This window comes from Rattus norvegicus, chromosome 11, assembly GCF_021556685.1.
Source record: "Rattus norvegicus strain SHRSP/BbbUtx chromosome 11, alternate assembly SHRSP_T2T, whole genome shotgun sequence".
NCBI lineage: Eukaryota > Metazoa > Chordata > Mammalia > Rodentia > Muridae > Rattus > Rattus norvegicus.
The window spans coordinates 83,952,960-83,968,174 of NC_141544.1; the positions used below are offsets into that span (position 1 = coordinate 83,952,960).

The 15,215-nt window shown below is 49.1% G+C and overlaps 1 protein-coding gene across 1 annotated transcript in view; it reads left to right on the forward strand.

Moving 5' to 3' along the window:
- Tmem44 (transmembrane protein 44) overlaps positions 1–15,215 on the forward strand; it is a 35,701-nt gene that overhangs the window by 13,554 nt on the left and 6,932 nt on the right. Inside the window, 1 exon segment of the mRNA NM_001447343.1 lies at positions 6,985–7,143. Within this exon segment, the coding sequence (NP_001434272.1) occupies positions 6,985–7,143 (159 nt within the window).

Sequence of the window (15,215 nt, forward strand, 5' to 3'; positions counted from 1 at the left end):
CAGGGCTACACGGGGAAACCCTGTCTTGAAAAACAAAGCGGGATTTTAGTTTTTCCTTATTTAAATGTTTTCCGTTGTATCTATTCCTCAGAGATGCTGCCTTACCACCTAAAGGTATTTTCATACCGGTGTGTGCTGTATGTGTGCTGTGTCTGTATTGTATGTTCTCCATTCCGTGTATTAGGACTTGATGCACTGCTGAGACAAAAATAAACAACTTCAGGTAGATAGGGTTTACTTGGGCTCAGAGTTTGAGGATACGGTCCATCATGGAGAGTTTGAGGCAACTGGTCACTTGCATCCTCAGCCCGGAAGCAGGGAGAGATGGATGCTCGCGCCCAGCTCCCTCCCTCAGTTCAGGACTCACCCCAGGAATAGCGCTGACCACTCTCAGGGTGGGTCTTCCCACTGACCTACCCTTCACATGCCTGTCCATGGGACGTGTTTTCTAGGTCCTGTCACCTAGCTGACAGTCGATATTAGCTATCCCATGGTCCCCTGCTCCCTGACCCCCTTCTTTCTTCCTCCTCCCCTCCCCCATGCCCTTGAGTCCTTGGGCATGTTTGTTTCCTTGGGCAGTTTTACTTCTACGGGACAGCTTTATTTATATGCTCCTGTCACACACACACACACACACACACACACACACACACACACACACACAACTGCACGTGTCTTTATAAAGTCAAGGAACCTCATAGAGAGGGAGAGTGTAACAATTTACCTTTCTGAGACTGATCTTAATTCTCTTAAATTCTCCAGTTGCCTCTGCTTTCCTGAAGATGACCCGAGACCCCACAGTATCTGTTTATGCCCATTCCGCTAGTCTGGCTCCATAGCTTAGCTCCTGGGCATAGTGCTAAGCTGCGGCAAACACTGATGTTCGGGTATCTCCGTGACTCGTTGACCAGAAGTCTTTCAAGACTTAATAAGCACCAAGAGTGCTTTAGTTGGATATGTGCTAGATCTGTTTTTAGTTTCCCGAGACTGATTTCCTGGTGGCTAGACTAGTTTATATCACCACCAGCAAATGTATACAGGTTCCCTTTAGTCCATGACTCTGTTAGAATTTCTTTTTCATTTTCCTTCTCTTTCTCTTTCTCTGTCTCTCTGTCTCTGTCTCTGTCTCTGTCTCTCTCTCTCTCTCTCTCTCTCTCTCTCTGTGTTCGTGTGTGTGTATGTGTATGTGTGTATTTCTGTCTGTTTCTCCCCATCCCTCGTGTGTGTGTGTGTGTGTGTATTTCTGTTTCTCCCCATCCCTCGTGTGTGTGTGTGTGTGTGTGTGTGTGTGTGTGTGTGTGTGTGTGTGTGCGCGCGCGCGCGCGCGTGCACTGGAAGCCAGAAAAAGGCACTGTGTTATAATCACTTGTGAGCTGTGTGATGTGGGTGCTTTAGATCTGAACTCAGGTCCTCTAAAGAGCAGCAAGCGTCCTTAGCCATCGCGCCGTCTCCCCTTCCCGGACCTACTGTTTGTTTTCCTAATGACTGCCATTCTGACTGGGGTGAGATTGACTGACTTTCAGTGTAGTTTTTAATTAAGATTTCTCTGAGGTTGAGCACTTCTTATCCATTGATCACTTATATTTCATCCTTCATGGGCCGCACATTTCATTAGAATACTTATTGACTGAGTGGATTGATTTCCTATTGTTTGTTTTTTTTTCAGGTCTTTGTCTATTTTATGTGTTAATGTCAGATGTATAGACTTGTTAATACCATCATGATATATTCCAGATTGTAACGTCAACTAGCAAAGATGTTTCTTCTCCTCAGTAGGCTGTTTCTTTTCTTGGTTAACTATCTCCTTTGCGGTTCAAAAGCCTTTTAACTTCATGGGGTTCCCTTTATCAACCCCTGAAAAGAAAATTCAGGAGTCCTGTTCAGAAAATTCATGCCTATGCTGTATTTTAAAGTACCTTACCTACAATTCCTCTAATAATTCCAGTTTCAGATCTTACCGCAAGGCTTTTTGTCCATTTGAAGGCATAGTTCTTCATCCTGCTGTTTGGTTTTCATGCTTTTCCCCGCTTTGGGGTGTGGGGTCCTGCTGTGTAGCTGCTGTAGCTGGCCTGAGACTTGTTAGGTAGACCAGATGACCTGGAACTCACAGAGCTCCCCCAAATCCACACCATTCTACACAAGGGACTTGAGTGCCCTAGGTTTCTGTATCCATGGGAGTCCCAGAAAGAGTCCCCTCAGCTCTGAGGAGCAACTATAATTTGCAGCAGTTACAAGATGGCAAAAGGTTTGCCCTGTTTCTGTTGGCTTTTACTCGTCTTTAATTTAAAATAATCTACATACAAGAGAGACATGGTTTGGTCCCTCCCAGCATGCAGTGCGTGTGAAAGATGAAGACGAGACAAGGATAGGACCATCAGCTGTAGTATCTAGCTGTCAGTCTAAGGGTAGAGACTGCTGGGGAGGCTTCGGGGCTAAGCTCAAGGTCACCCGTGCTTGTGTGAAGCCTCGCTAGGCAGCACACAGTCAGGGAGACGTCACTAGAAGCAAGGTGGTCTTGAGAAGAGGCGGCGAGACTTTGGGCTGAAGCTGAGGCAGCAAGCAGAGCTGGGGAAGAGACTGTGGGGCTTCTTCAGGATCCTCAAGGGGAAGAGGGTTGGGAAAGAGATTACAGAAAGTTCACCCCCTTATCCCACTAGTCTAAGATGTCTTAGCCAGTTCACCAGTGACTTCCAAGGAGCTTTCAAGTGACTTCCAACCTGACCCCCCACACACACCTGATTCTGTGGCCCCAACACTGTTTTCTGTCACTTCTCACTAAGGGCGAGCTTCAGTGGTAACTTGCCCTTAGAGCGGGATTGCCTCAACCCTGATGGGGGAGTGCTCTCTCCTCTTGGTCTGCTCCTGCAGACCCCAGTTCCACTGCCCAGTTCTCCCCAACACTGACTCTCAGGAGGTTTCTGGTCCTCTCCCCTTACTTCCAGTCCCAGACGCCCAGATGCACCACATGGTGTCTCACGCTTACCACATCCACACAGCGCTCAGGCTTTGCCTGCCTAGATAGGCGCCCACTGTACCACAGGAAGTGCTGTCCCCACAGGAAGTGCTGTCCCTATCAATGTAGTGATTCAAGCCCCAGATTCCCCTTTCTTTCTTTTTTTTTTATTGACCAGGAATCGAACCCAGGCCTACCTGGGCCTCCCAAGTGGCAGGAGAGAACTCTACCAGTGAACCGTCATCAGTGCAGACCAGATCCCCTTTCTTTTCCCCTTGCACCATCCTCTTCCCACCCAGGCCATTTGTTGGTCCTGCAAATGCTTCTTTTAAAATAGCCAACGAGAGACCTGGAGAGGTGGCTCAGTGGCTAAGAGCAGTGACTGTTCTTCCAGAGCTACTCTGGGCATCTACGTGGTGGCTCGTAATGGTCTGTGATCCCTACTTAAGGAGACCTGATGCCCTCTTCTGGCCTCCAGGCACACAAGCAGTGCACAGACATGAATGCGGACAACATACTTGTACCTATGAAATAAAATATATTTAAAAAATAGTTAATGAAACCTGTACTGGAGAGGTGAGGCAGAAGACTGCTCCATAGTCAGCCTGGGCTACACAGTGAGTCCAACTCCAGGGACAGGTGAAACCCTGCAGCCAACAGAACAAAAATAATGCCTATGCTGTCTATCAGCAACCCCGGCTGCACACACACTGTCTCAAAAGGGAGGAGGGCGTGTTCTTCCAGCAAACAGATGTCCCCTGGCTGCGATTTACCACCACTCCCGGTCCAGCCTGCTGTCTACACCAGCAAACCGAGGGCTTGTTTGGTTTTGCTTTGCTTTTGGTTTCGCTTTGCTTTGCTTTTGAGGAATTTTGTTGTTGTCAGTTTGGTTTGGTTTGGTTGTTGTTTGTGTATTTGAGGGAGGTGGGTGTCTGTAGGCTAAGCTGTCCTCAGATCCTACCTCAGACACTGGGATTACAGGTGTGCACCCTCCCGTTAGGCAGGAGCGCTCTTTTACAAATATAACTTACGTTTTTCTTTATGTGTATGTGTGTGCATCTGAGGTATGTTTGTGCACCACACGTGTGAGCAGGAGCCCGTGAGGTCAGAAGAGGGTGTCAGACCTCCTGGAGCTAAAGTTCTGAGGTAGTTGTGAGCCCTCAGTTCAGCTGAATTTTTTTTTTTTTTTTTTTTGGTTCTTTTTTTCGGAGCTGGGGACAGAACCCAGGGCCTTGCGCTTCCTAGGCAAGCGCTCTACCACTGAGCTAAATCCCCAACCCCTCAGCTGCATTTTGATCAGTGTTGTGGCCCCTGCTCCCACTTAAGATTGATGATTTTAAATCACAGCAGTTATGAGACAAAAAAAAAAAAAAAAAACCCTGGGCTGTGATTGGCTTATTGCTTGCTTAGCATGCACCTGAAGCCCTGGTTCCACGCCCCCCCCCCCAGAGCACGCACATGCTCTCGCACAAGTACACACACACACACACACACACACACACACACACACACACACACGAGAAGCATAGAACTGTGTTCATCTTCAGTCACCTCATGGCTCAGTTTCGAGTGAACCACCCTGTGAACCACCCTGTGAACCACCCTGCCCAGCCTCACTCAGACACAGACACACAGACACAGACACACAGACACACAGACACACACACACACACACACACACACACACACACACACACACACACACACACACACACACACACGAGGGATGTGTACCTCCCTCATTCTCCCCTACAGAAGCCCACCCACCAGCGAGTTTTGCCCAGCCTCTTCCACCTGTGTCACCAGAGGGCGAGAGACCCTGCTGAGGCCCTGAGGCCCTGCTGAGGCCCTGAGGCCCTGCTGAGGCCCTGAGGCCCTGCTGAGGCCCTGAGGCCCTGCTGAGCAGCCGGCTTGACTGACCTTAACTGAAGGAACAGCACAATCAGCATTTACCTATCCCCTTTAGCCCTTGCCATAGATTAAGGTCAGTGCCGACATCTTACAGCCTGGGAAACACGAGGCAGGGATGGAGGTGGGGGGGCAGGGGGATGGACTTCAGTAACTGATCAAGGTCATATGGCTTGCCAGTTGTTAGAGCCAGGACTCAGGAGGTTCAGGACAGCCTGGAGATGGGCAGAGGGGCCATGGCCATAGAAGACCAACAGCTTCACCCTCAACAGGGACGTTGGAAAACACTTGTTCATCTGTCGATTGGGGTGTAATTCACGCTGAGGGTTATAGGATTTATTTCGTTGCCTAGGAACCACCTGCCTCCCCATTCCACCCACAGGTTCTATTTCAGCTCCCTTCCTCTGAGGGCAGCAGGGTGCCCCTGACCTATGTTCCAAGGTTGCATCCGGAGCCCTGCCTTTGTTTCTCTGTGGACTTTCTCCACCTGCCCCACTGACTCATGTGGAATCTGGTGCAAGCAGTCAGCCTACCTAGGGCCAAACCCTCAGTATTTGGGGTCAGGGCACTTACATCGTGATCCTTTTCCATTACTGTGCTCACCAGCCTCTTTGACTGGCTGGGAAACTGAGACCCAAAGAGGACAAGTCTCCTACGGAGATGCGACACAGTCAGCATAAGATGGCCTTTCAGAAAGCTTTGGTGTAGGCTGTGTGTGTTGGGGTCATTGTCATTCACATGACATAAAGTACATGTTCTGTCCTTTTACCACGTGGGTTCTGGGAGATCCAACTCAGGTTGTCAGGCTTGATGGCAAGCACCTTTTGATCCATGTTGCCAGACCCTAAGTATAGCACAGGCTGGCCTTGAACTCATAATCCTCTCGCTGTTTCTTCTTTAGTGTATCCTACCAGTGCACCACCTCAACCCTTTGCTTTTTGTTATTGTTGCTGTTATTCAAACGGTCTCTTGTAACCAGTCTGTCCTGTCATTCCCTACACAGCTGAGTTTGACCTGAAACTCCTGGTCCTCCTGCCTCCATCTCCCAAGGGCTGGAATTGAGGGCGTTCTCCCAACTCTGACCAAAACCCAGAACGTTGCATGACTGTGAAAGTCCAGTAGATGGCACTTTCCTGATCTCTGAGGATTCTCCAGAACCCTATTCTGGAAGGATAGGTTAAGTAGGTTAAAGATAAATAACAGATCGAGTCACAAACACCCTCCTCCTGTGTCTCCCAGTTCCCCCACCACTCTATCAAATGCCGCCCTGGTGTGAGTTGATAAAGCCTCAGGGACAATAGCTGTCAAGGTGACAAATGGACTGCCCCCTTTAATCCAGAACGTCCTGGCAATTCTATGTGTACCGTGAAATTTCAGATGTCCGGCTGTGTTTGTTACTTCTCTACTGCAAGGTAGAAAAGGACGATGGATTTAGGCTTCCAGATCCATAATGGTGAGGGCAGACTCTACAACTGGATCTGGCCAGACCTGCAAACCCATGGTAGAGGGGAAGAAAGTAACACTAGCAGGAATCTTAAACCCTCAAAGCTCACCCCCACCGATGTACTTCCTCTAACAATTCCACCCCTCCTAAACTGCCCGGGGTCACCGACTAGGAACTGAGTATTCAAAAGCCTGAGACTGTGAGAAGCATCTCATTCAAACCACTCCCCTGGTATGACCTACCGAGGTCAGCGTAGACTGGAAAAAGGAGATTTCAAACCCCTGAGTACCCTTCGGTAAGGGACGGGTTAAATGGATTATGAGCATCTGTAATGCTACCTCTTAACAACCCCCGATAGCTTATCATATAGAACCACATCTAAGGCATATATTGTTAAGTGGAAATAAAACCCGTAAGAGACGATAGCGTGCGTGCTACTGTTTGTGGAAGTAGGGGGGACACACATATGTGTGCATTTGAGTGTGTCCACGCGGAATGTCTGGAAGGACACAGGGACCATGAGTGCTACCCCCTCTGGATGCTGAGGAATAAGGGGTCCAGGGGACACTGCACCCCACACATCTGTGCCTGTGGAATGCTGTGCGTGTACGAACGCTTTGTATGCTAAGAAGTGAAGTAAACCAAGTACCACAGCCTCTCTTTCCTTCTCTCCCTGCAGGCAGGCTGCAGCGCCACCAGGCTACCCGGTGATGGACAGACAAACACTGGAGACGCCTCCTTGGAGGAGCCTCCCTCGTACCCTCCCATTCAGGTCATCCAGGCCAGAGTGTCTTCCAGCAGCTCCTCCGAGGTCTCCTCCATTAACTCCGACCTGGAGGTACAGGGCCTGCCTTCCGGGTGGGTGCATGGGTGTGTCACCTACCAACCCTTGCTGGGGCCTCCTTGAGACTGGGCTGCTTTGTAACCCTGCCTTATTAACCTCGAGACTGCTAATCATAAATGAAGCTCTCTGGATGGCCCCCACAGTCTGTGGAGGAGCTTCACAAACTGGGGCAGGACTCAGTTTCATGGCTGGGCTGGTCAAGGGAAGGTTGAATATTGGGGTCCAGTTCTCACAGACGGCTTGCACAGTCAGGTCCTTCCTACAGAAAAAAACAGAAAGCATGAGTAATAGATCTCTCAAAAAGCCTCGTGTTATAGTTTATGACTAATGGTTTAGGCTGTAACACCAGGACTCATGTGGCTGAGTCATGAGGATCATGAGGATCATGAGTTCAAATCCAGCCTGGGCTATATAATAATGTGTTGGAAGGGAAGGAGAGAGGGAGGGAGGAAGGGAGAAAGGAAGGCAGGAAGCTTGGTATCAGTGTTCCCCAGCCCATTTGACCATAAAAAAACAGAGACCTGTAACACAGTGCTGACCCACACAGGCAGGACCTATAGGAAGCAGCTCGCCCAGCCTCCGTCTTTGTATCTAAATGAAACGCTCACCACATTGGGGATGCACAGACTCCGATGTGTCCTGTCGCTCTGAGCACCCAGCCCCTCTCAACCCCATTCAGCAAGGGAGTTTCCATTTGTCTGAAGACAGAGGAGATGAAGGGTAACACAGGTTCACACACACGTTGGAGAAGGATGCTGTCTGGTGTTTTTTGGTGAAGGAACTGCTGAGTTTTATGTTCCGGCCTTTTGCGTTAAAATCCCAAGTGTGGAAGGATGTTAGTAAGCATTATGTAACACTGATCTGTGGTTTGGGTTTGGCTTGATTTTTTTAATGCCCTTATTTGGCAGAATTATCATTATGTACTCAGAGTCTGAAAATTAGTCAGACTTATACAGGACTCAAAAATTCCAAACCTCAGAACTTCTGACTGAGGCGGGATGGGTAAACCAGGTTCCTTGTTTGATTTCCAGGCGTTTCCAGCCAGCGCATTCTGCTATCTCTGCTTATGTCTACCATTCTGTCCTGGCCATTTCCTGTCCTAGGCATCTGGACCTTCCTTCCTGGGGTCCTATTTGGCCCCATTTCCATGGGTCAGAATTCTATCCAGAGGCGGGCTGCTGTGACCCTCCCCTCAGGACCAGCGGCTCCTTCCCCCTGTGGCCCATTTTCCTGCCCACCTGCCACAGGTGGCTGTGGCCTGGTGAGGGCAGGTGTCTCACCTGGTGTCCCTCACGCCCTAAAAGCTGATGGTTGAGAGCTGCATTGGAGCTAGGGCTTGTCCACCTGTTGAGGCTGTGCTCCTAAACAGAGTCTGAGAATGTGTGGGACACCAAGAAGCCTGGAGCCGGCCGTCTCCACTGAGGCCTGTGGCTAAGGGGACTGCAGAGAGAGGTCAGGGCAGAGCAGTGACTGGAGGGCCGGGGGGAGGTGTAAGGGAATATTCACTCTCTGGAAATGGAGGCATCTTGCTTGTCCATAAGCACGAGGTGGCGGCGGCAGCGCGGCGGTGGCAGTCTCCAGCATCGCCAGAGCCCGCCCTTGCAGCCGGTCCTGGCTGTTCCTCTGCTCTGCGATTTTCATTCTTCCCCTCATTTATAGTCTCACCTTTTAAAAGAAATCCATTATTGAAAAACATGTACATCCAAGGGCTGGAAAGATGGCTCAGCAGTTAAGAGAACTGGATGTTCCTCCAAAGGTCCTGAGTCCAATTCCCAGCAACCACATGGTGGCTCACAGCCCTCTGTAATGGGATCTGATGACCTCTTCTGGTAGACAGCGACAGTGCACTCATACAATAAATGTAATCTTTTTAAAAATATATGTACATCCAGCCAGGCCGTAGTGGCCCAACCACTTTAATCTCAGCACTCAGGAGGCAGAGGCAGGTGAGTCTCTGTGAGTTCGAGGCTAGCCTGGTCTACAGAGTGAGTTCCAGGACAGCCAGGGCTACACCGAGAAACAAACACACAAATCAAAAATACACACATCCCTGCCAGCTTGGTGTCTCATACCTGTCATCCCAGCACTCAGGAAACTAAAGCTGGAGGCTCACTGAAGGTTCAAGACTGGCCTGGGCTACACAGTAAGACCCTGTCTCAAAACGAAACAAAAGCTTAATAATGTATACATTTCACGAGTCCAAACTAAGCAAGTGGCTCTGGCTGCTTCTGCCCACCTCCGGGATTAAGGTATAGAAGCTCAGATGCCCCAGCTCAGGATTCCTATCCCCGCTTACACACACCCAATGGCACAACTGCCAGGTCCTATACAGAGACAGTGAACGTGGGACTAACCCCACTCTCGGGTCAGACGGGGCTGGGAGCTCCCATAGCAGTGAACACACAGGGGTCACGACTGTCTCCAGGTGAGTGGTGCATCAGGCTTACTGGCCGCTTATACTGTGCTTTCTTTGAGACAGGCACTCACAGTGTAGTCATGCATGGCCCCAGCACTTGATAGTTATGGGTCTTGAACTTGAGGCAACTCTCCTGCCTCTGCCCCCCAAGTGCTGGGATTATAGGTATGTGCCACTGTGCCTGGCTTACATTTCTAGTTTTTTAAAAGTAGTTAAAAAAAAAATGGGTCTGGTGGCTCAAGCCTAAAATCTCAGCATTCAGGAGGCTGAGACAGGAGGATTACAATGAGTTCAAGGCCAGTTGGGGCTATATTGTCAGTTTCAGGTCAGCCTGGGCTACTGTGAGACCTTGCCTCAAAACAAAACAAAACAAAACAAAACAAAACAAAACAAAACAAAACAAGCAAAACTTATATATGTTTGCAGTCCCAACTAACTACCTTGGAAATTGAAGTGGGAGGATTGGAACCCGGGATTGAGACCGGCCTGGGAAACATAGCAAGAACTAACCTTAAAAGGTTAAATAAATGAATAAGCATAACGCACTAAATGTTATGCATTTTGTGGAGCAGAAAATTTGGAAAGCACGAAGGGGTAAAGAGGAAAATTCAGATCAAGCACCAGGCCCACTAACTGGTGCTCCCTTCCTCAGAGCCGTTGGTTTTGAGAGCCACGAGCCTTGAATTTCTTGGTTTGTTTGCTACTAAGTGAGATCAGGAGGTGTCTGTTGAAAGATGGTGTAACTGTATATACCTCCCCTCGGCAGCCGCTCAGTCATTCAGCAAACATTTTCTGAGCGTGGGCATTTGAAGGGAAAATACACGAGGACAGAGGGACAGGCCTGAACTTGTAGTGCCTCCTGGCCATGGTGACTCAGATCTTCTGCACACACCTTTGGAACTCTCGCCTGAAAGATAGATAGATAGATAGATAGATAGATAGATAGATAGATAGATAGATAGATGAGTGTGTGTGTGTGTCAGAGTCAGGCCTCAGAGATCATATCCTGCCTTTAACCTCTCTTGTCACTAAGGTGGCATCATTCGCATACTTGAAGCCATGTAATTGGGTGTACTTCCCTGATCCCTGTGGCTTGAACCTGTCACTGACCACATGTGCTTCTGATGAACCCCTTAGATGAGACAGTGGATGCTTCTACCCTCCCACTGTCCAGGCCTGTGAGCCAAGGAGATACTCAGTTCCTGTCACCTTTATCAATTTCCTCCGTCCCTCCCTCCCTGTGCAGTGATAGCAGGAATAAGAAAGAAGAGGAAGAGGAGGCTAAGCCAGGATTCGAACCTAGAGCCTGAAGCCTGCTTTGCTCACTGCTGTGCTGGCAGAGATGGCCCCTAACAGCACTGGCAGGACCAAGGCTGTTCAGCCTCTGCTCTTGCATAGATGATAAAACTGACTTCCGCCTCAGTCTTTCTACTCATGTGTACTCTGCCACTGTCCTCACATGGTGTCTTCTCCAGCTCAGGATGAAACATTGGGATCTACATGAGTCCCACCGATGGCAGAAGGCATGAGGCCAACAAGACCACATGTGCCATGGACACTCCCCCGGGAAAACCATAGTGCTTAGTCACTTTCCTATGGCCGTGATGAAACACCATGACCAAAAGCAACTTGGGGAGGAAAGGGTTGATTCGGCTTATGTATCCTGAATCATAATCCACTGAGAGAAGTCAAATCAGGAACTCAAATGGAGCAGGAACCTGGAGGCAGGAGCTGATGCAGAGGCCATGGAGGAGTGCTGCTTACTGGCTTGCTCTTCGTGGCTTTCTCAGCCTGCATTCTTATAGAACTACTAGCCCAGGACCACCAGCCCAGGGTGATACCACCAACAATAGGCTGGGCCCTCTCCCATCAATCATTAATTAGAAAATTCCCTACAAACTTGCCCGTAGCCTGATCTTATAGAAATATCTCAATTGAGGTCCCCTCCTCTCGGATGACTCTAGATTCTGTTAAGTTGATATAAAACTAGCCAGGATGTGTAGAAACTCCTATTTGCCAGTTCTTAGTGCAGCACTCGGGGGAGCAGATGACCAATTTTCAAACGTTGACATGCCTGATGGCCGTTCAGAAAGGGCATTCGCATGGTCTATGTCGACTTTCAGAATTTCCAGGGGAAAGTGCACTCCACAGACTGCGAATCCACACATTACTCATGGAGCCCATTCAGTACAAGGTACAAGGGCAGCGACACACGATAGCACCATCTGAAAGCACTGGGCCTGCCCTAAGATCAGAAATAATGGGACGGCAAAAAGTCCAGCCAGAGTTGAACAGGACGGAGTCTTGATGCTGTAGGGCACTCTTGCGCCTCCGCCACGCCCTCCTCACAATGGAGATCCCAGATATAAAGGTGTATAGCTGGAAGAGAACGTTGTGTATAGCTGTAGAGGTGTACGGCTGGACGAGGTGGCGAAGACTGTTTACTCTAGGCCATTGTGGTGTTGTTTGTTTGTTTGTTTGTTTTTAATGAAAATGTCCCCCATAGGCTCAAAGAGAGTGACCATAGGCTCATTAGAAGGTGTGGCCTTGTTGGAGTGGGTGTGGCCTTGTTGGAGTGGGTGTGGCCTTGTTGGAGGAGCTATGGGAGAAGCTTTGAGGTCTCAGATGCTCAGGCCAGGCCCAGTGTCTCTCTTTTCCTGCTGCCTGCAGATCTAGATATAGAATGTTTGACTCCTCCTCCAATGCTATGTCTGCCCAAGTGCTGCCATGCTTTCTGGAGCCATGATGACAGTGAACTAAACCTCTAAACTATCAGCCCCAATTAAATGTTTTCCTTTATAAGAGTTGCTGTGGTCATAGTATCTTTTCACAGCAATAAAACCCTAACTAAGACAGCCAGTTTCCCAAACTAGAAAGACTTCCCTCAGGAAAGCTTAGGGGGCAAGTCACCAGCCAAGAGGGTCGGTGTCCTTGGTAATTGCTGTGTCAGTGGCAGCCTAGACATGTGCTCTCTCTCGCTCTCTCTCTCTCTCTCTCTCTCTCTCTCTCTCTTGCATGCACACATGCACACACACATACACACACACCACTATGCACACACACACCACTATGCACACACACACACACCACTATGCACACACACACAGACACACACACATACACACCACTATGCACATACACACAGACACACACACACACCACTATGCACACACACACCACTATGCACACACAGACACACACAGACACACACAGACACATACACACACACCACTATGCACACACACACAGACACACACACATACACACACACCACTATGCACACACACACCACTATGCACACACACAGACACACACACATACACACACACCACTATGTACACACACACCACTATGCACACACAGACACACACAGACACACACAGACACATACACACACACCACTATGCACACACACACAGACACACACACACATACACACACACCACTATGCACACACACACCACTATGCACACACACAGACACACACACATACACACACACCACTATGTACACACACACCACTAGGCACACACACACAGACACACACACACACACCACTATGTACACACACACCACTATGCACACACACAGACACACACAGACACATACACACACACCACTATGCACATATGTGCACACACACACACACACACACACACACACACACACACACACACACCTGCTCTAGAACATTTCCATTCCTGTGGCTCAAACCCCAGAAGCTGTAGGTTGACCATGACCAGAGGAGCATTTGAACAGCAGCACTGCCTGCAAATTCTCATGAGCATGTCCCTTGTGTACCACGTCCCTCCCTTTGCTCCAAGGTATCTGTGTATCAGTACGACTCGAGTCTAGAGACGTAGGATTCTACACACATTTGCACACACAGTAACCCCCTCCAGACGGCCCTTTCCTTCCAACCTTAGCCTGTTTCTGAAGAAGCTGTGTCACGCTCACAAAGGAAGCCCATCCGCTGCGGGCTGAGGTTTGCTTTCTCTAATCCAGCCCACTGGGCCTGTCCAGTCCTGTTGGAGATGTCTGCCGGTCAGACCACCCAGAGCAGTCAGGCCTCACTGGAACAGCACTTCGTGTCCTATGGACTGTTCCAGGCTGCAGATCCTTTTTCCCTCCGTCACAGCCCAGGAAGGCAGGGCAGGGCAGGGAGCGTGAGGCAGTCAGAGAAGAGGGACTGTAATGTCAGCTGCTTGGGGTAAGTGTTATACAATTGGCTATTTTTTTTTTGTCATCTTTGTCTCTTTTCTATTGCTGTAATGAGACACATGGCAGCAGGCAGGCAGGCATGTGCTGGAGCAGCAGCTGAGAGCTCACATCTTGAGGCACAAGCACGAGGCAGAGTGAGACAGAAGCCCAATACCAGTGCCACATCTCCTCCAATGAGGCCACGCCTCCTCCGATGAGGCCACACCTCCTCCAACAAGGCCACACCTCCTCCAATGAGGCCCCACCTCCTCCAATGAGGCCACACCTCCTAATCCTTTCCAAACAGTTCCATCAACTGGGAACCAAGTATTCAAATGTCTGAACCAAATTGGGACCATTCTCATGGAAACCACCATAGTTAAGAATGCTGTGTGAGTTTTAAACAGACATAGATCTGATGTGGCTTTTGTAGGCTGGTCAGGACCTCAGGTTCAGTCCCCAGCAATGAACATAACAGTATGGAAACAGAAAGAATGAGAGTTTGGGGAAATATGGTGTAAGATTTTAAGGTTTGCAAGAGACAAAAAGGGAAATCCATTTAATCCAATCTAGAGGAGATGAACCTATCTTATCTCTCTATGGACAGTCTGAAAATGTGACCCCTGCCAAGTCCAGTACCACCTTACCTCCCCAGTCTTGGGAACAGTCACTTCTCCCTACATAGAAGAGGAAGTCGTTGGGCAGACGGTCCTGACACCCCAGTTCCCACAGTCTGTCTTGAGCTTAGAATACCATCTTATTTCCTCAATGCTTAGCCATCTCCACTTCCCCAGGAATAAAAGAAATACTACCACATGCTGTGTAAAAGGAAAACTGGTGCTTGCTTCTTGATTTCAGAAGCATGGGAAAGCATGCTGTAGGAAGCCCATGAGTGGAAACTCTGTGCTATGGCTCACAGACGTGACACAGTCGTGGCCTGGAAAAGAACTCAAGAATGCACAGAGCCAGGTGTGGTGGCAACACCTGGAGTCCAGTCCTCGGGAGCTGGAGGCTGGCTTGAATGACAGACATGTCAAGTGCCTGTCCCAAAGGATAAAGACTGTGGAGATGTTTGTTGAGTGTAAAAGGGAAAAGGCATTTGCACAATTTGATCTTAGTGCAGTGTAAATAGTGTGTGCATATGTCATCATTATAGGTACCTCATGACAATGAAAACTGTTCTCAGAAGGCTATTCAGTTCTCTCCCAAGGATGATAAAACATTGTGTGTGTGTATGTGTGTGTGTGTGTGTGTGTGTGTGTGAGAGAGAGAGAGACAGAGACAGAGACAGAGACAGAGTGCGTGTGTTTGAGTGTGTATGTATGAGAGTGTGTGTGAGAGAGTGTGTGTGAGAGTGTGAGAGAGTGTGTGAGTGTGTTTGAGTGTGTGTGTGAGAGAGAGTGTGTATGAGTGTGTTTGAGTGTGTATGTATGAGAGTGTGTGTGTGAGG